General features: G+C 40.5%; 1 protein-coding gene across 2 annotated transcripts in view; it reads right to left on the bottom strand.

Moving 5' to 3' along the window:
- nfat5b (nuclear factor of activated T cells 5b) overlaps positions 1 to 20,755 on the bottom strand; it is a 131,371-nt gene that overhangs the window by 69,567 nt on the left and 41,049 nt on the right. For both annotated transcript variants that reach the window (XM_078400795.1, XM_078400796.1), the window contains exon 2: positions 4,975 to 5,100. In XM_078400795.1, the coding sequence (XP_078256921.1) occupies positions 4,975 to 5,100 (126 nt within the window). The remainder of the gene's footprint in view (positions 1 to 4,974; positions 5,101 to 20,755) is intronic.

Raw genomic sequence — 20,755 nt, 5'->3', positions numbered from 1 at the left:
CCTCATCCCTTTTTCTATCAGTGTCATTGGTACCGAAGTATCACATGCAATATTGTAAGAAAATAACTGCAGATGCTGGTACAAATCGAAGGTATTTATTTCACAAAATGCTGGAGTAACTCAGCAGGTCAGGCAGCATCTCAGGAGAGAAGGAATGGGTGACGTTTCGGGTCGAGACCCTTCTTCAGACTGATGACAAAGGAAGGATATAGGTGGAGACAGGAAGATAGAGGGAGAACTGGTAAGCTGGAGGGGAAGAGAGGGACAGAGGAACTATCTAAAGTTGGAGAAGTCAATGTTCATACCGCTGGGCTGCAAGCTGCCCAAGCGAAATATGAGGTGCTGTTCCTCCAATTTCCGGTGGGCCTCACTATGGCACTGGAGGAGGCCCATGACAGAAAGGTCAGACTGGGAGTGGGAGGGGGAGTTGAAGTGCTCAGCCACCGGGAGATCAGGTTGGTTAAGGCGGACTGAGCGAAGGTGTTGAGCGAAACGATTGCCGAGCCTGCGTTTGGAATATTGCAATATTGTGCACCTTCACAGTGTTATCGCTTATTCCCTTTGCACAATTTATGATTTCTAAACAAAAGATATACACATTATTTTTTTAAATGAAATATACATTCAGTAATACATTATTAATTACTTCACACTCATTAAAAAATGACAATAAGTGAATGATAACAACAACAAATCATGGTTAGATTATGTTACACATAAGAATAGGGAAAATTATACATTTCCGAGATGCATACATTATACATTTCCGAGATGTATAGTTGCCGAGACTACAAAAGCAAAACAAATGCAGACGGATTGGTTAGTCAGTTTGCAGATGACATGAAGATTGCTGGGGTTTGTGAGGATGGCTGTCAAGGTAAGCAGCAGGATATAGATCAGCTACAGAAATGGGTGGAGAAATAGCAGCTGGAGATAATCCAGGCAAGTACAAGGTGCTGCACTTAGGGAGGACAAATGTAAGGGGAAATATACAATGAATGGCAGAACCCTCAACAGCATTGATATACAGAGGTAATCTTGGGGTCCAAGTCCATAGCTCCCAAAAAATGGCAACACATAGAGTGGTAAAGAAGACATATGGTCTGCTTGCCTTCATAAATTGGGGCATTGAGTGTAAGATTCAGGATGTCATGTTGCAGCTCGATAGGGCTTTGGTTATACCACATTTGGAATATTGTGTGCGGTTCTAATCGCCCTTTGCAGGTTGGATGTGGAGGCTTTGGAAAAGGTGCAGAGGAGGTTTACGAGAATGCTGCCTGGATTAGGGAATATTAGCCACAAGGGGAGATTGGACAGACATATATTGTTTTCTCTGAAATGCTGGAGGCTGCAGGAAACCTGATAGGTGTATATAAAATCATAAGAAGCATAGATAGGGTAGCTAGTCAGAACATTTCCCCCCAAGAAAAAAAATCAAATACTAGAGTGCGTGGCTTTAAGGCGTGAGAGGCAAAGTTTAAAAGAGATGAGCGGTGCAATTTATTTTTATTACACCACCAGAGGGTGGTGAGTGCCTGGTTCATGCTGCCAGTGTTGGTGGTGTGAGGCAGATATGATGGTGGCATTTATGAGGCTTTTGGATAGGCATATGGATATGCAGAGAATGGATGGATAAGGATTATGCGCAGGTGGATAAGAGATGGTCTTGGCATCATGTCGGCATAGACATTGTGGGCCGAAGTGCCTGTTCTTGTGCTGTACTGTTCCATGTTCTAATTTTACATAGGGATGTCTTTAAATGAAACTAACTTTAAATGAAATTATAGTTTTAATCTGGGGACAGGGCAGTAAAGAGATAGCAAAATCAATTGTTCAAACCTTTCATGAGATGGCATAAAAATTCCATCCAATGTCGATGAATGTGTACATTTGTAACCAATGTCATCACATCTTTACAGGTTGTCATTCATTCTTAGTGAGAACAGTCAAAGTCTGCTTGAATCTGCTATGACCATTTTACTGTCTGCATGTTTGTTATTTATCATTGATTTATCATTGATTAAAATCTCAGTTAACCACTTCACAATGGTTATGTGTTTGGATTTTAAGCTAAAAGCGTTGCCCTTTTATTTCTAATACAAGTTTCACAGCCCATTTTCAATCTTATGGACTTTACAATTATGGACATCAGACTTAACATGGTGTGTGATAATTGACAAATTATGTTGTCAGCATCAAATTTTGCAGCCAATATCATGGTTATTACCAACTTCTTTTAATCAGAAAACAACGTCTAGCGATTATGTTTATATGCATGTATGTTTCCATTAGAATTTGCACGTCATCTTGTTTTACACCAAAAAAGTACAATGGTATATTCTGACTGACAACTATTTATTTTCATCATGGATTTTATTATTTTCCTTAGTTCTGCCAAATCTTTGACACAGTTCCATGAACTGTTATTGCCATTTGGTTTGTATTACTATGGCTCTTGTGCTCTGAAGAATAATGTTTCACCCTCGATTCTGAGATTCTAGGTAAATTTAACTCTGATCCCAATTGAAGACTTAATTGGATTCCCATTGCCTTTAATAGAATTTGGGATAAGTAAAGTTAAATTCGGGCTCTTCCACTGAAGGTATTGGGTGTAGGAAGTTCCTGTTCTCACTGAAGGGGACATTCTATGCAGAGAAACATTTCTAGACTCTCCCTTAACATTTAAAACATTAACAATATGCCATGTAAGGTTCTTCTGACAACTGATGTTGCAAACGGTATGGCCACAAATATGAAAGTGTTAACACCCAACTGCTTATTTTAAAGATGTCTCCTCAAAGAAGAAAAATTACAATATTGTGATCTCGGGCACACAATAGATTCTCACCGCCGCACCCCCCCCCCCCCCCCCCCCACCGAATAAAATCCTCAGGCTCATTTTCATCATCTAGTGATAGAAAACTAAGAGTGCCATGCAGCACAATTTGAAAGTATTCATAAAAATGCTGATGAGACCATTTGCCATGGTGAAAACAATTTTCCAATTGAAGACAAAGTACTTTTGTTTCTTCAACTTTTGTCAATTGCCAACACATTAAAAAATTGCTTCTGTTGTTTGAGATGCCAAATTATCATATTTACATTTGATAGAAAGATCTTCTCTTTTCACTTAAAAACATTTTTACTTACCAATAATGTCCATTTCTTACAGAAACCTATTAACATATTAACCTTATAGGAATTTTTCAGGTCTTCTTCCTCTCAGTGCAAAATACAGAATTATGGAATGTTTAATGTTCTAACTTTCTCAAACACATTTGACAAGAATTAGACATTCATGAATCACAAGAGCTGGTATCAAACTTAACAGAATGGAAGTTAACATAAATTAGCCAATGGACTCACACCATTCTCTACCATTGCCCAACCATCATCATAAAGCTATGTTACAGAGGCAGACAGCACGGAAACAGGCCTTTCCGCCCAACTTGCCCATGCTCACCAAGATGCCCTATCTACACTAATTCCACCTGCTTGCATTTGGAATCCACATCCTTCTAAACCTTTCTTATCCATGTACCTATCCAATTGTCTTTTAAACATTTGTATAGTACTTACCTGACGTACCTCCTTTGGCAGCTCGCTCCAGACCCACCACCCTGTGTTCAATTAAAATTGGTTGGTCCCATTCTCTTCTAATTAGCCATAATCACAAAATAAATTACAATGGCTTCCGCCTCGGAATCTGGCTTTCTCCAAAAAATCACATTCTTGACCCCAACCCCCCCTCCCCATGTCCTATCTACAGCCTGCCCCTTAAAACTATCACCTGAACATATAGTCTTTGTTTCAAATATGTATGCTGACAACACTTCATTATCATAACTTCTGACCTCTTACGATTTTTAAATTGAGACAGTTTGAGACTCTGATTTTAAAAAATTGTTTGGCCTTGAGATTAATTTTGAATTGTGCAACTAAATCATCAAGAAGACCAGTTATTTCCAGTCGTACAAATCACACCTATTCCTGTTCCTGTCTCAGCTCATTAGTTGCTGAAACCTATTCTAATGCACTCCTTGCCACCCCATTCAGCCCCTCATAAAATGAAGGAAATCTGAAACACTGCCTGTGTCCTCATTCATACCATTCCATTTACCCATCACCTATATGGTAAGTCCAATATTACTTTGATCTTAACATTTTCATTCTTGCTTATTGATCTCTTTAGGCCTTTTTCTCCTTTGTTGATGTAATCTTTTCTTGTCCTACAACCATTCCAAATATCTAGTATGTATCCTGAACATAGCCAAATTACAACACTTTATTATGTCTTTAGCTGACCAATCCTCCTTAGAATATCAGGTGTTCATTTCAAAATCTACCTACTTGACTAAGCTTTTAGTCATTTGCCCCAACATTTCCTTGGATGATTTCTGCAGGCTGCTTGAAATTCCGCAAGATATGGTACAATTTTGGAGGCATTGTATAAATATTATTCAATTGCAACAACATTTAGATCTACAAGTGGATAGATTATTTACAACTTCCAAACATGGAATTAGAATTTAGTACCAAACATTCAAATACAAAGGATGTAACTTAGACCTTTGAAAATTGTTAATTATTTAATAAGATACTTTCAAGCGACGCTAAAGGAAAAAAAGTGATAAGATAATCAATGCAAAGATATTTCCCATGCTTACACCTGTAGGTTCTATTAATATTGAATCAAATTATTATTTATTTAAAATTGTGTGCATTTATAGCATAATTAATGACCCTTAAAATTCATTTCATGATCTTGCATAACTTAACACAGTTCCTAACCTTGGTTCCAGCACATTTTATATTTCTCTTAAAACATGTTGCTGATTAAAACACAGATTATATGTGGCTCTCTGAGAATTACAGCAGATCAAATAATGTCTTGCATCACTGCAAGCAGTACACATGGTAACAATAACTTGTATCTGTATTCAGACAGGATAGAAATTGAATGGAATTGCATACCAGGAGCAACTGCGGCTGAGTGGGGAGAAGTTGCCTCATCACCTCCACTTTTCTGACTCATTGATACAATTTTTGTTTCACTTGATGGAAGTTGCAGCTCTTTTGGTAGTAGGTCATAGACAGATTCTGCAAATAAAAAGGGGTAAATACTGCTTAGTTTAAAATGGTAATTACAATTATCAATATTTACACTATGGCACATAACATTGGTAACCCTATACCAAAAAGAAAATCAAAAACACATTGTCAGGTTTGATAGTTTAACCATGACCACAGTCTCTTTCACCTGTGACAAAACAGTCAATCCAAAAAATGTGACATTAGTTTTATTGTTTCTAATTTTAGCTAAACTATGATAAATAAAAGTTGTAGTATCAATATAGCACATACATTATCAATAACTGGTTAATATGCAGTGGCACACACTATTTGCTTCATGATATAAAATGAGGACTGCAATAACATTCATAATTCATGAAACAGAAATAAATAGAAAATTGAAATCCTGAGAATCTAGAAAGGTAAGCAAGTATATAAACTGGATCAAGTGGGTAGATTTATTTACAACTTCCAAACATGGAATTAGAATTTAGTACCAAACATTCAAAGTTGAACGAAATAACTTAGATCTTTGAAAATTGTTAATTATTTGATAAAATACTTTCAAGGGACGCTGAAGAAAAAAAAGTGATGAGAGCAAATGCAAAGATATTTTACGTAGGTTATATTAATATTGAATCAAACAATTATTTTTGCAATGCAAAGATATTTCCCAAGTTTACTTCTGCCGGAGGAAGCCCACGGGTCACGTAGCATTAGTGGAGGCGAAGAGATGGTCTCTATTTCGGGTCAAGACCCTAAAAATGGCTTCACAGATAAACAGGATGGTGAAGAAGACACATGGTTACCTGCCTTCATCGGTTGGGGCGCTGAGTACAAGGATTGGGATGTCATGTCACAAGTGTACAGGATGTTGGTAAGACCACACTCGGAGTGTTGTGTGTAGTTTTCATTGCCATGCTTCAGGGGGAGGGTGAGCAGAGGTTGTTGTGCATGGTGGCACAAATGACATAGGTAAGAAAAGGAATGAGGTCCTGCAACGAATATAGGGAAGATAGACACAAAAAGCTGGGGTAACTCAGCAGAACAGGCAGCATCTCTGGAGAGAAGGAATGGGTGACGTTTCGGGTCGAGACCCTTCCTCAGACACTTTGGCAATGAGGTAAAAAAGCAGGACCTCAAGGATAGTAAACTTTGCATTACCCCCTGTGCCACATGCTAGTGAGGGTAGGAATAGAAGGATTGGATGAAGCTCGAGCCCATTGTTGAGTGGTTGTAACTACAGTTGTGCCATTATCAAGACTTGGTTGCAAGAAGAACAGAAACGGCTGTGCGATGTTCAAGGGTTTTGATGTTTCAGACGTAATATGGCTGTAAAATCATGAAAGGAAAGCATTGGAGTAGATAGTCATAATCTTTTTTCCAGGGTAGGGGAGTCTAAACTTTGAGGGCGCAGGTTTAAGTTGAGCGGAGAATGATTTAATGAGGCCCGAGTGGTAAGACTTTCCTCACAGGTGATGGTGGGTATAGAGAACGGACTGCCACAGGAAATGGTAGAAGTAGGTACATGGATAGGAAAGGTTAAGAGGGACATCGGCCAAACACAGGCAAATGGGATTAGCTCAGGCAGGCACCTAATTCAGCTGGAACAAGTTGGGCCGAAAGGTCTGTTTTCTTTTGCTTTGCATTCTCATCATATTCAGATACTCAGTGCAATTCATTCTTTGAATACATTCCTCTGGCTTTCATTACGGCTTGCGCATTCCATCCTTTAGATATATCAGGGCACACCACCAATTCAGACAAAACCCTACAATCATATCCAACATTTGCTATCCGTTCTTTTTTAAAATGCCTCCTCCTTTAAACCGGGCAAGTACTGCTGCCATGCACTGACACAAGTACTTCAGCTGTTCTAGTTGCCAAGCTACAGTAAGCGAGTAAGATTCAGCTGTCTTTCGGCCTATGTCCTGTCAGGCACTCTTTATAACAGCTAATTTGCATGGGTATGACAGAAACAGGAATCCAGAATAGAATGGCACATTGGTTATATCAGAAGAGACTCTTGGGGACCATAAATACTGACATAGTTATACGAGGCAAAAATGCTTGTTTCTATGCTTTTTAAATTCTATGCAATGTATTTCTAAGTATAGAGTTCATTCATGCAACTATACCCTCTTGAACCTGGGCAGAGTACCGATTTAACACAGTCTGGTGCGATCCTAGAATAAAGACTCAGTTGACCTGGAATGAGTAACAAGATTAACATGAGTAACAAGAGACAGAATAAAGCCGTAGACTATTGTCTAAATGGGGAGAGAATCCAGAAATCGGAGGTGCAAAGGGACGTGGGAGTACTGGTGCAGGATTCCCAAAATGTTAATTTGTAAGTTGAATCGGTAGTAAGGAAGGCAAATGCAATACTAGCATTTATTTCAAGAGGGCTAGAATACAAAAGCAGGGATGTAACACTGTGGCTCAAAAAGGCGCTGGTCAGGCCACATTTGGAGTATTGTGAGGAATTTTGCGCACCATATCTGAGGAAGGATGTGCTGGTTCTGGAGAGGGTTCAGAGGAGGTTTGCAAGAATGGTCCCAGGAATGAATGGGTTAACACACGATCAGCATTTGACGGCACAGGAATTGCTGGAGTTTAGAAAGATGAGGGGGGACCTCATTGAAACTTACCGAATAGTGAAAGGCTTGAATAGAGTGGATGTGGAGAGGATGTTTCCACTAGTGGGAGAGTCTAGGACTCGAGGTCATAGCCTCAGAATTAAAGGACGTTCCTTTAGGAAGGAGATGAGAAGGAATGTATTTAGTCAGAGGGTGGTGAATCTGTGGAATTCATTGCCACAGAAGGCTGTGGAGGCCATCAAAGGATGTTTTTAAGACAGAGAGATGTTTTGATTCTTGATTAGATTTTAGATTTTTTTAGATTTAGAGATACAGCGCAGAAACAGTCCCTTCGGCCCACCGGGTCCGCGCCGCCCAGCGATCCCCACACACCAACACTATCCCACACCCACTAGGGACAATTTTTTTAAACATTTGCCCAGTGACGAGTGGAGTTCTGCAGGGCTCGGTGCTGGGGCCGCTACTCTTCACGTTGTATATTAATGATTTGGACGAGGGGATTGAAGGCTTTGTGGCAAAGTTTGCAGATGATACATGCGGTTGCAGGAGAAAGTATCTCGGGAGGGGCTGGTTTGGGTGGTACAGGATGAGTAAACCAACAGGTTGCAGAGAGAATGGAACCTGCGGAAGATGGAAATGGTTGGGGATGGGAAGATGTGACTGCTGGTGGGGATCACATTGGAGATGATGGAAATGTGGGAAGATGATGTGTTGTTTGCGTAGGCTAATTGGATGAAAGGCGAGGACCAGGGGAACAGTTTAGTTTAAAGATACAGCGTGGAAATGGGCCCTTCGTCCCATGCCAATCAACAATTCCCCCAAGCTCTAATTCTAACCTACACACAAGGGACAATTTATAGAAGCCAATTAACCTATAACCCTGCATGTCTTTGGAATGTGGAAGGAAACTCCAGGAAACCCCATAGAGTCACAGGGAGAATGTACAAATTCCATACAGACAGCACCTGTAGTCAGTATTGAACACAGGTCGCCGGCGCTGTAAGGCAGCAACTCTACTGCAGCGCTACTGTGCAACCCTCTTCATTGTTCTCTCTGGGGGGGGGGGAGGAGTGAGAGCTGAAATACGGGACACAGGGAAGACATGGTTGAAGAATACATCTATGACTGCAGGGGGGAAAACTACCTTTACTAAAGAACAAGGACACCTTGGATGTCATGGAATGGAAAGCCTCATCTTGGGAGCGGGTATGGCAGAGAAGGAGAAATTGAGAGTATGGGAGCGTGCCTTTGCAAGAGGCAGGGTGGGAGGAAGTATAGTTCAGATAACTATGGGAGTCAGTAATTTCATCGTAGACATCAGTTGTTAGTCTGTCCCCTGTGATGGAGACTGAGAAATCAAAACAGAGGAGAAAGGTATCAGAGATAATCCAGGTAAATTTGAGGGCCGAGTGAAAGTTAGTGGTAAAGTTAATAAAATCAATGAGTCATGCACAGGTAGAGGAGGCAGCCCCGACGCCATCGTTGATGTAGCTGAGAAAGAGTTGGGGGATGGTGCCAGTGTACATTTGGAACAATGTCGTTCGACAAAACCGCCTAAAAGGCAGGCATAGCTGGGATTCATGCAAGTGCCCAAGGCTACACCTTTAACAAAGAAAATGCGACGAGTAAAAGGAGAAGTTGTTGTGGATGAGAATATACTCTGCCAGACAGAGGAGTTCGTTAGGGAGAGGCAAATTGATTGGATTCCAGTAAGGTTTGATAGTTTTAGAATGTTCATTACATTTAATGTCTTTATTTCACAATTATACGTGGCAGAGCAAGGCAACGATTATAACACATTTACCAAGCCAGAGCATGAAAATCTTATCATCTTGGATAAAATAATTAGATGGTTAAAATCGTATTTCTGGGTCCAGAAAATGTTCTGGTGGTTGGTGGCATTATTTTGATCAATATACTGGCAATATTCTCTGTTGGCTCAGTTCATGTCCTTATGTTTTATTTCAGAAACTTTGGAGTTGTTCCATTATAACTGCCATGGAAACCTGTACCAAGGATTGTAGATAACCCAGGTCATAATATTGATTGTCTCTATTTACATGCAGTCATAGTACTTCAGATCATGGACAGGAATGGCAAGCTCAGAAGTTAAAGGATAACAAGACTGAAAATAAACTGCAAATGCTACGAGTAGAAGAGAATGCATGAAGATAAGGGAAATTTGCTATATCTAGAGCATGTGTAAAAGACATCGCTCATTTATGGTTCGAGTTGAAAAGGACAAACCAAAACAACAAATTCCTTTGTGTAAAAAGCAGTGCTACAATAATTGAACGGTTCAGTACTGTTTTCCTGAAAATGTTTATGGTGAAATCAAAACCACTGACCTAGCATTTCCAGAATGAGAATTGTGCTATAATCTCAACAGAAAATTGAAGTTGTTTTTTTTTTGCTGACTGTGGTCACATTCTAATTCAAAATGAATCTGGTGTGAATCCAAAAAAAAGATTTAATATATCCGTTTATATGATTGTTTCCTTTGTTATTGGTTCTAGTACTAATTTGTTCTAGTACTAATACAATACTGTAAACATCCTTTGACTGATTATCATTTTACTCTGTACTCCAAAGGATTAAATAAAACAGAGTTATATTTCCCCATTTCATTCTTTCCATAACCCAGTGCCTATTTTATACTCGATGACCATCCGTAGCGTTGAACAATTTAATAGCCACTGATTTTTTTGAAGAATAACATATGTCCATCTCCTATTCTATCGTGCAATTTTACCACTTGTTGCTTCTTCAAAATTAAATCACAAGAACAGAAAGATTACTTGAATTTAGCAACATTGATATTTTAATTAACTTTAAATATTCTATTGTTTAAAAGGCTATTTTGTTTTCTGTATAATATCAGAGTCTTGTTATTACTGATTCCAAACAGTTCAACTGGCTTTACAATAATGTAAGAAATGGATAAGCCTTAAGAAACAATGTTCAGAAGTGGATTTGTATTGCTGAATCTCTTATTTTAAAAGATGGACACGCGTATATTAGACAGAAATTTGTCTTTCTGAAGAGTCGACTGCATTCTACTGCTTTTCGGTTGCAAGTTGTATCATCTTTTAGATTTCCTAATAATTGGAGGCCAAGAGATAAGCATTCTAGTTATTTATATTTTAAATCCGAGAGGATAACAGAATACAAGTAGCAAGCCCTATTTTTCTCTGAGGGGGGGGGGTGATATGGGCTGGGCACACAGGATTTGCCCAGAGTGCGAAAACCAGAGTAATTAAATAAGTTGACATTTATCTGAAAGAAAACTGGAATGACTAACATCAACAGGGAACCACAGTATGGTACCCTGCAACGTGTCAGCAGAAGGATAGCTTTAGGTGTATAGCAGCCAGAATGGCAAGAAACCTCTAGGCAGAGGAACAAGGTTTGCCTGATGTGACTGAGGATACACATGGGCCACAACCAATCATCTGGATTCCTTTTGCTTAAATGTTACTTCTGCCTGGAGACTGCCAACAACATTTGCTTTTAAGCTTTAAAACCTTATCATAATCCAAATTTTGTTTTCAGACTCCAACTTTTCAATAATTGAACAGCTCTTAAGTCCCTGGGATGTCTTCATACCGTACTATTTTTTTGACAAAGAAAAAGGTAGAATATTTTTTTTGCCTGGAATAAATATCATAAATCTACATCCAGTATACTGTAATAATGCAAATTAAACAGTGACATTATCAATTCGCACTAAGCAACCATGATACGATCAAGGTTGATTGTAGGGTTTATCAAGTAAAAACATTTAAGCGCCAGAGAAAGATAACAATGCATATATTGATATATTAAAAAGAGCTATGTTAAGCAATGGTCAATTTTAACATAAAAATGAAAACAGCTATTAAAAAGGCTTTTCCCACTTTTAAGTTTTAATTCATTGGTTCCACTCTTACGTTAAGGGAGCAGATTGTGGTTCATATCCCACTCCAGTACTTGACTGCATTACATATGGAGGTTTATTAGTGTTAAGGCTATGCTGCCTTTTGACTGTTCAGACATACTGTAAAGATTCCATTGCACTATTTTTTAAAGTATTGGGAAATCATGTCACAGCCAACATTCCCCCCTCTGTTATGAGTATCAATTATTTTGATGGAAGACTTGCTGTGTACAAACTAGCGGTGGTGTCTGACAAGATTGTAATATTAACCAATATAATTAAATGGATGTAAAGCAATTTCCAACCCACGGTCGTGACAGGAACTACAGAAATTCAAGTTCTTTCTTTGTTAACTAAAGGCACCGGCTATTGAGTTGGTGTAGGAAGGAACGGCAAATGCTGGTTTACACCAAAGATACAAAATGCTAGAGTAACTCTGTGTCTCCCTCTCCCGACTCTCAGTCTGAAGAAGGGTCTCGACCCGAAACGTTACCAGAGATGCTGCCTGTCCCGTTGAGTTACTCCAGCATTTTGTGTTTAGCTATTGGGATGGATTCTGTAACTTCTTCATTGTCAACAGAATTTGGGGAATTTGAAGAACTAAAAATTTTAGTCAGGTGAAAAAGACGCCAAACCATTAGCTGGCAGACTAGAACCTGCCATTTATTTTATTTATACTATTAATTTTACTCTCACTTGAAAAGCTGCACGTGATTCTAATTCTTTACTTCTACAATCCTTAACAACTGTCAAAAAGTAAGCTTCTTTTAGGTGCTTTAATATTTAAAATAACATTTCAATACAGTATTCCAATATATTATCAAATAGCTTCTCAAAGTGTCCATAGATATTATCTAATAGCGCTATTAGTTTGAGTGTTAATGTACTGATAGCTGAAGTGCCCAAAATGAATTTATTGTCAAAGCTGAAGTATGAATTATGAAACAAATTTATTGAGAATAATGCTTTTGAGCAAGGTAACTGGGGTTGGGGGCAGGGGAAGTGGAGGATCCTATCCCAGCACGAATTCAAAAGGCAGAAAATTACAGGAATGGAGAAATTATTTATAATTTACATTGTATTAATTATTGATTGCAATCAAGCTTTAGCTCTCACTGATCACAGGTGCGATCAAGGCAAACATAATGCCTTACAGCAGGCTGAGCAACTAAAGAATTCTTCCAGCCTAAGAATATTAATCGTTAAACAAAACTTTTAATAATTTAATAGACAGAAAAGTAAAATGTGTAAGGTACATAAGATTAAAGAGGAAACAAAGTTATATGGTTTTATTAAACATTTAAATAGGTATGAAATTGAAATATTTATGAGGGATTGACAATTTATACGTACAACATTAATTTCTAGTGCCATGGTAATTGCTAAACAAAAATCTCATATTTCATTATGACATAAGGGTGGCCATTTGGCGCATGTGGGTTCTTGGAGCGATCTAATTAAGACTATTCCCCACTTATTTCCTCTCAGACAACTATCAACTTCACCCACACTTGTGGTCATTTGCAATAGCCAATAACTGGAATTGGTCATGGAGGGGAACCATGACAGTCACAGGGTGGAGATGTGCAATCTCCACCCTGTCAGCACCAGAGATCAGGATCGAACTCAGGCCGCTGGCACCGTGGCAGCAGTTCCACGTTGCTGCACCATTCGGTTATCATGGCTTAATGTAAATTCTTCAGGGTTTCTCTTACTGCAACCATTAATTCTTCTCTGATCGGTAATTTCTAATTATGCTGGAGAAGACTGCAAAACTGTGCTCCTTGTGGAAGAGCAGTGAATCACTGATAACAACTTCTTAATTTACACTTTTAAATGCACATTCCTCCCCAAAAGTTGCCGGCAGCTATTTTTTAAAGATGAAAACTGACAGCTTTTCTGCTGTGCTTACTGCAAGGATCATTTTAGAAATTAACCCTTACCTTCACACCCATCTCCCAACCCCCTAGATTGCTGATCTCTGCCAGTATGACAGGAGTCTGGCAACACCATAAGTTTAATTTCTAAACATAAATACAACTACTTATTAAAAAAATCAATATTTACAGCTCACAGTGTCATTCCCATTGTCATTCCAACTCACAGACCAGTGAAATATTTAGAGAATGCAGTTCCCGCATGGCTCTCTGCCACAGAAATAATAAAAATGGCTCTTTGCCAGGGGCCATGCAAACATAAATGTATGCCAGTGTTAGTATTATCTTAGAAACTAATTGTTCTTTATTCACATACCAGTGCTTTTTGTTTGAAAACATTCCTTCGTAAAGTACAATCTCAGCAGTTGTTCTCGTCCCTCTTTTACCCCCTTCTCCTGCCAAAAGGACTTAAAATGGAGCTGTCGCAAAGTACACTCAACCCAAACCAGCCAAAGGTCATTCAAAGACAAACATAGGAAGCAACATGCTACAATTTGCTTGTGGAAAACATTGTAACAGGCCGATAACATCAAAAAACATTCATAAAGTACCTGAAATCATTTAAATTATGAGCTAGGAATAGAGGGATATGTTTCTTAACCATTCAAAAAGAATAATAACACCAAACCAAAGAGCTGCAGTTTGGACATTTTAAACGGGAGACTGGGGCTGATAGCGGAGAAAGGCTGCGGTCAGTTTACCAAGGGATGTCACAATCCGTGGGTCCTAAGATGGCCGCAGGACCTCGTGACCAGCCACAAGAGCAAAAACCTTACAGCCCAGTCTCTAGGTTTCTGCAAAGCCACGGCCAGAACAATGGATGGGTATTGGCCATGCAGAAACCTGCGAAACCAGGTCGAAGTCCAGACACTGGGGCGCTGACATCAGCATACTCACAATGCCCCAAGCCGACCTACACAGTTAATCTCGTTAAGGGGGCACAATAGCCCATAGACAACTACCTGGTAGGTGATGGGAAACCAGTTAAACCCATCACCTCGCAACGAAATACCAATTAACACCGTCTGGCCATCCCCGGTACCCCCGGACATAAGCGCAGATCAGAGAGAAAACTCAATACATATCTTGTAAACAAAGAGATCCCAAGATCTGGCGGGAGATAGGACGGGTCAGAATAGTATAACTGGCCACGACTTTTGGGTTTTAAACTAAAGTCAAACGGATGCAGGAGGAAGAAAAGACAGGCAAGAAGAAGCGAAGTGCAAGAGAGAGGAACCGGCACGCAACTCAAGAAGAAATACTGCAAGAAAGCCTGCAAGGAACGCAAGCCAGGAGGAAGACGAAAAGACAGGCAAGAAAGACACGCTCGCAGCAGGGACAGCAACGCTCGCAACGACTGGCCAGGAATGCAAGAAACGGAAGGAAGAAACTCAGGGGACAAGCACGACCCTCACGGAAAGCAGCAGAGAAGCAGCACGAACAGCCAGTAACCCCAGTAATAGCCCCATGGTGAGCATGTACCCCAATCCTGCACATCCTGGACATAGTTTTAGTGTAGAGGGGAGGGTGGTTTGAATAAACGTGGGTGTGTAAATGAATATGTGTTGGTCAAGTTTGCGATGTGTCGTACGTTCCCCATCTTACAGCCAAGAAATGTCTAGTAGAACTGTGTCTAAGTATTCGTGTAGTGATGCATATGTCATTTAGAACTGTGTCTAAGTATTCGTGTGGTTATGCATATGTCGTTTAGAACTGTGTCTAAGTATTCGTGTAGTTGTGCATATGTCTAATAGAACTGTGTATAAGTATTCATGGACAATAGTCCCAAGCGCTCAATAAAAGCCTTTTCCATTTAAACCCTGGTCTTCAAATCTGGTCTGGTTGAATTTTTCTGCACTATAAACGCTCCTGCATCCAAGTCCAGTGTCTAGAACCGTAGGGGGTGAGTGGGTCGAACCACTCACGGGGAACCAGTGTGCGCGGCCTGGTCAAGGGATCAGAGCAAGGCACGGGGACCTTAGGTCGGGCGAAAGCTCGGCGCAGAAAACCCCTTACACCGATAACATAAAAAAACATTCATAAAGTACCTGAAATCATTTAAATTATGAGCTAGGAATAGAGGGATATGTTTCTTAACCATTCAAAAAGAATAAAAATATTAAGTTACACAAACAAAGGCGAGTTAGTTTTAATTAACTTGTATGTTTCAGTTTGATAAAGCTGGCTGTAAATGAGTTCACTGAAATAGTTGTTCATTTTCCTAAAGGACACATTTTCCTTAAGTCAAATATGCTTCTGTTTGGTCTTCGATATTTGCTTAAATAAATGTTGCAGTTATTAGCTATATGCTATACTGCTAATATAGCAGTATAGCATATACTAACTGCTCCCCAGTTTATGACAGGGTTCCATTCCTGAGAAATGTTTGTAACACGAAGAATTCACAAGACTGAATTTTGGCCTTGAACTAAGTTCCCACACAGCAGAAAATGCCGACAGAGGTGGGTTGTCCTTTAGGAATAAAATGTATGGCGAAGCAGTTTAAATCTCATTAAGCCTGTCTCAGGCTAATGATATTCTTTTAAATATTTTACTGCAGATGAGATTTTAAATGCCATTGATGGTTTTAAAAAGGATACTGCTACTGGCTCAGATGTTGTGCCTCTCCATAGGATTTGCAAAATGGTCATCAATGTGCTAACCCAATGTTCTTCTTGGGTTTAATGTGGCCAAATTCTTGTCGGTGTCAAGAACAGTCACCTACAGCCCCACAGCAGCCAGCAAATCTATTCTGTCGGGCTCCAAAACACTAATTTGTCTGTAAGGGCTCTACATACAGTGCCCTCCATAATGTTTGGGACAAAGACCCATCATTTATTTATTTGCCTCTGTACTCCACAATTTGACATTTGCAATAGAAAGAAAAATCACATGTGGTTAAAGTGCACATAGTCAGATTTTATTAAAGGGTATTTTTATACATTTTGGTTTCACCATGTAGAAATTACAGCAATGTTTATACATAGTCCCCCCATTTCAGGACACCATAATATTTGGGACACATGGCTTTACAGGTGTTTGTAATTGCTCATGTGTGTTTAAATGCCTCCTTAATGCAGGTATAAGAGAGCTCTCAGCAACTAGTCTTGCCTCCAGTCTTTCCATCACCTTTGGAAACTTTGATTGCTGTTTATCAACATGAGGACCAAAGTTGTGCCAATGAAAGTCAAAGAATCAATTAGGAGACTGAGAAACAAGAATAAAACTGTTAGAGACATCAGCCAAACCTTAGGCTTACCAAAAGCAACTGTTTGGAACATCATTAAGAAGAAAGAGAGCACTGGTGAGCTTACTAATCGCAAAGGGACTGGCAGGCCAAGGAAGACCTCCGCAGCTGATGACAGAAGAATTCTCTCTATAATAAAGAAAAATCCCCAAACACCTGTCCGACAGATCAGAAACACTTTTCAGGAGTCAGGTGTGGATTTGTCAATGTCCGCAGAAGTCATCATGAACAGAAATACAGAGGTTACACTGCAAGATGCAAACCACTGGTTAGCCGCAAAAATAGGATGGCCAGGTTACAGTTTGCCAAGGAGTACTTAAAAGAGCAACCACACACAGTTCTGGAAAAAGGTCTTGTGGACAGATGAGACGAAGATTAACTTATATCAGAGTGATGGCAAGTCCAAAGTATGGAGGAGAGAAGGAGCTGCCCAAGATCCAAAGCATACCACCTCATCTATGAAACACGGGGGTAGGGGTGTTATGGCCTGGGCATGTATGGCTGCTAAGGTACTGGCTCACTTATCTTCATTGATGATACAACTGCTGATGGTAGTAGCATAATGAATTCTTAAGTGTATGGACACATCCTATATGCTCAAGTTCAAACAAATGCCTCAAAACTCATTGGCTGGCGGTTCATTCTGCAGCAAGACAATGATTCCAAACATACTGCTAAAGCAACAAAGGAGTTTTTCAAAGCTAAAAAATGGTAAATTCTTGAGTGGCCAAGTCAATCACCTGATCTGAACCCAATTGAACATGACTTTTATATGCTGAAGAGAAAACCGAAAGGGACTAGCCCCCAAAACAAGCATGAGCTAAAGATGCTCTGCAACCATCACCAGAGAAAACGCCCAGCAACGGGTGATGTCCATGAATCGCAGACTTCAAGCAGTCATTGCACTTTAACCACATGTGATTTTTTTCTATTACAAATCTCAAATTGTGGAGTACAGAGGCAAATAAATAAATGATGGGTCTTTGTCCCAAACATTATGGAGGACACTCTAAGTTGGGCATTTGCAGATTGGGGAGAGCTTGTAATTCAATAGACAATAGACAATAGACAATAGGTGCAGGAGTAGGCCATTCAGCCCTTCGAGCCAGCACCGCCATTCAATGCGATCATGGCTGATCACTCTCAATCAGTACCCCGTTCCTGCCTTCTCCCCATACCCCCTCACTCCGCTATCCTTAAGAGCTCTATCCAGCTCTCTCTTGAAAGCATCCAACGAACTGGCCTCCACTGCCTTCTGAGGCAGAGAATTCCACACCTTCACCACCCTCTGACTGAAAAAGTTCTTCCTCATCTCCGTTCTAAATGGCCTACCCCTTATTCTCAAACTGTGGCCCCTTGTTCTGGACTCCCCCAACATTGGGAACATGTTATCTGCCTCTAATAGACAATAGACAATAGACAATAGGTGCAGGAGTAGGCCATTCAGCCCTTCGAGCCAGCACCGCCATTCAATGCGATCATGGCTGATCACTATCAATCAGTACCCCGTTCCTGCCTTCTCCCCATACCCCCTCACTCCGCTATCCTTAAGAGCTCTATCCAGCTCTCTCTTGAAAGCATCCAACGAACTGGCCTCCACTGCCTTCTGAGGCAGAGAATTCCACACCTTCACCACCCTCTGACTGAAAAAGTTCTTCCTCATCTCCGTTCTAAATGGCCTACCCCTTATTCTCAAACTGTGGCCCCTTGTTCTGGACTCCCCCAACATTGGGAACATGTTATCTGCCTCTAATGTGTCCAATCCCCTAATTATCTTATATGTTTCAATAAGATCCCCCCTCATCCTTCTAAATTCCAGTGTATACAAGCCCAATCGCTCCAGCCTTCCAACATACGACAGTCCCGCCATTCCGGGAATTAATCTAGTGAACCTACGCTGCACGCCCTCCATAGCAAGAATATCCTTCCTCAAATTTGGAGACCAAAACTGCACACAGTACTCCAGGTGCGGTCTCACCAGGGCCCGGTACAACTGTAGAAGGACCTCTTTGCTCCTATACTCAACTCCTCTTGTTACGAAGGCCAACATTCCATTGGCTTTCTTCACTGCCTGCTGAACCTGCATGCTTCCTTTCATTGACTGATGCACTAGGACACCCAGATCTCGTTGAACTCCCCCTCCTCCTAACTTGACACCATTCAGATAATAATCTGCCTTTCTATTCTTACTTCCAAAGTGAATAACCTCACACTTATCTACATTAAACTGCATCTGCCATGTATCCGCCCACTCACACAACCTGTCCAGGTCACCCTGCAGCCTTATTGCATCTTCCTCACAATTCACACTACCCCCCAACTTAGTATCATCTGCAAATTTGCTAATGGTACTTTTAATCCCTTCGTCTAAGTCATTAATGTATATCGTAAATAGCTGGGGTCCCAGCACCGAACCTTGCGGTACCCCACTGGTCACTGCCTGCCATTCCGAAAGGGACCCATTTATCCCCACTCTTTGCTTTCTGTCTGTTAACCAATTTTCTATCCATGTCAGTACCCTACCCCCAATACCATGTGCCCTAATTTTGCCCACTAATCTCCTATGTGGGACCTTGTCGAAGGCTTTCTGAAAGTCGAGGTACACCACATCCACTGACTCTCCCTTGTCAATTTTCCTAGTTACATCCTCAAAAAATTCCAGTAGATTTGTCAAGCATGATTTCCCCTTCGTAAATCCATGCTGACTCGGAACGATCCCGTTACTGCTATCCAAATGCTCAGCAATTTCGTCTTTTATAATTGACTCCAGCATTTTCCCCACCACTGATGTCAGACTAACTGGTCTATAATTACCCGTTTTCTCTCTCCCTCCTTTCTTAAAAAGTGGGATAACATTTGCTATTCTCCAATCCACAGGAACTGATCCTGAATCTATAGAACATTGAAAAATGATCTCCAATGCTTCCACTATTTCTAGAGCCACCTCCTTAAGTACTCTGGGATGCAGACCATCAGGCCCTGGGGATTTATCAGCCTTCAGTCCCATCAGTCTACCCAAAACCATTTCCTGCCTAACGTGGATTTCCTTCAGTTCCTCCATCACCCTAGGTTCTCCAGCCCCTAGAACATTTGGGAGATTGTGTGTATCTTCCTCAGTGAAGACAGATCCAAAGTAACGGTTTAACTCGTCTGCCATTTCTTTGTTCCCCATAATAAATTCCCCTGCTTCTGTCTTCAAGGGACCCACATTTGCCTTGACTATTTTTTTCCTCTTCACGTACCTAAAAAAACTTTTGCTATCCTCCTTTATATTATTGGCTAGTTTACCCTCGTACCTCATCTTTTCTCCTCGTATTGCCTTTTTAGTTAACTTTTGTTGCTCTTTAAAAGAGTCCCAATCCTCTGTCTTCCCACTCTTCTTTGCTATGTTATACTTCCTCTCCTTAATTTTTATGCTGTCCCTGACTTCCCTTGTCAGCCACAGGTGTCTCTTACTCCCCTTAGAGTCTTTCCACCTCTTTGGAATAAATTGATCCTGCAACCTCTGCATTATTCCCAGGAATACCTGCCATTGCTGTTCTACCGTCTTCCCTGCTAGGGCCTCCTTCCAATCAATTTTGGCCAGCTCCCGCCTCATGCCTCTGTAATCCCCTTTGCTATACTGTAATACCGACACTTCCGATTTTCCCTTCTGCCTTTCCATTTGCAGAGTAAAACTTATCATGTTGTGATCACTGCCTCCTAATGGCTCTTTTACCTCTAGTCCCCTTATCAGATCAGGATCATTACACAACACTAAATCCAGAATTGCCTTCTCCCTGGTAGGCTCCAGTACAAGCTGTTCTAAGAATCCATCTCGAAGGCACTCTACAAACTCTCTTTCCTGGGGTCCATTTCCAACCTGATTTTCCCAGTCTACCTGCATGTTGAAATCTCCCATAACCACCGTAGCATTACATTTTTGACACGCCAATTTTATCTCCTGATTTAACTTGCACCCTAAGTCGAGGCTACTGTTTGG

The sequence above is a fragment of the Rhinoraja longicauda genome, chromosome 6, assembly GCF_053455715.1.
Source record: "Rhinoraja longicauda isolate Sanriku21f chromosome 6, sRhiLon1.1, whole genome shotgun sequence".
Lineage (NCBI taxonomy): Eukaryota > Metazoa > Chordata > Chondrichthyes > Rajiformes > Arhynchobatidae > Rhinoraja > Rhinoraja longicauda.
The sequence above is the reverse complement of the archived record's forward strand: the minus strand, read 5'-3'. Positions and strand labels throughout refer to the sequence as shown.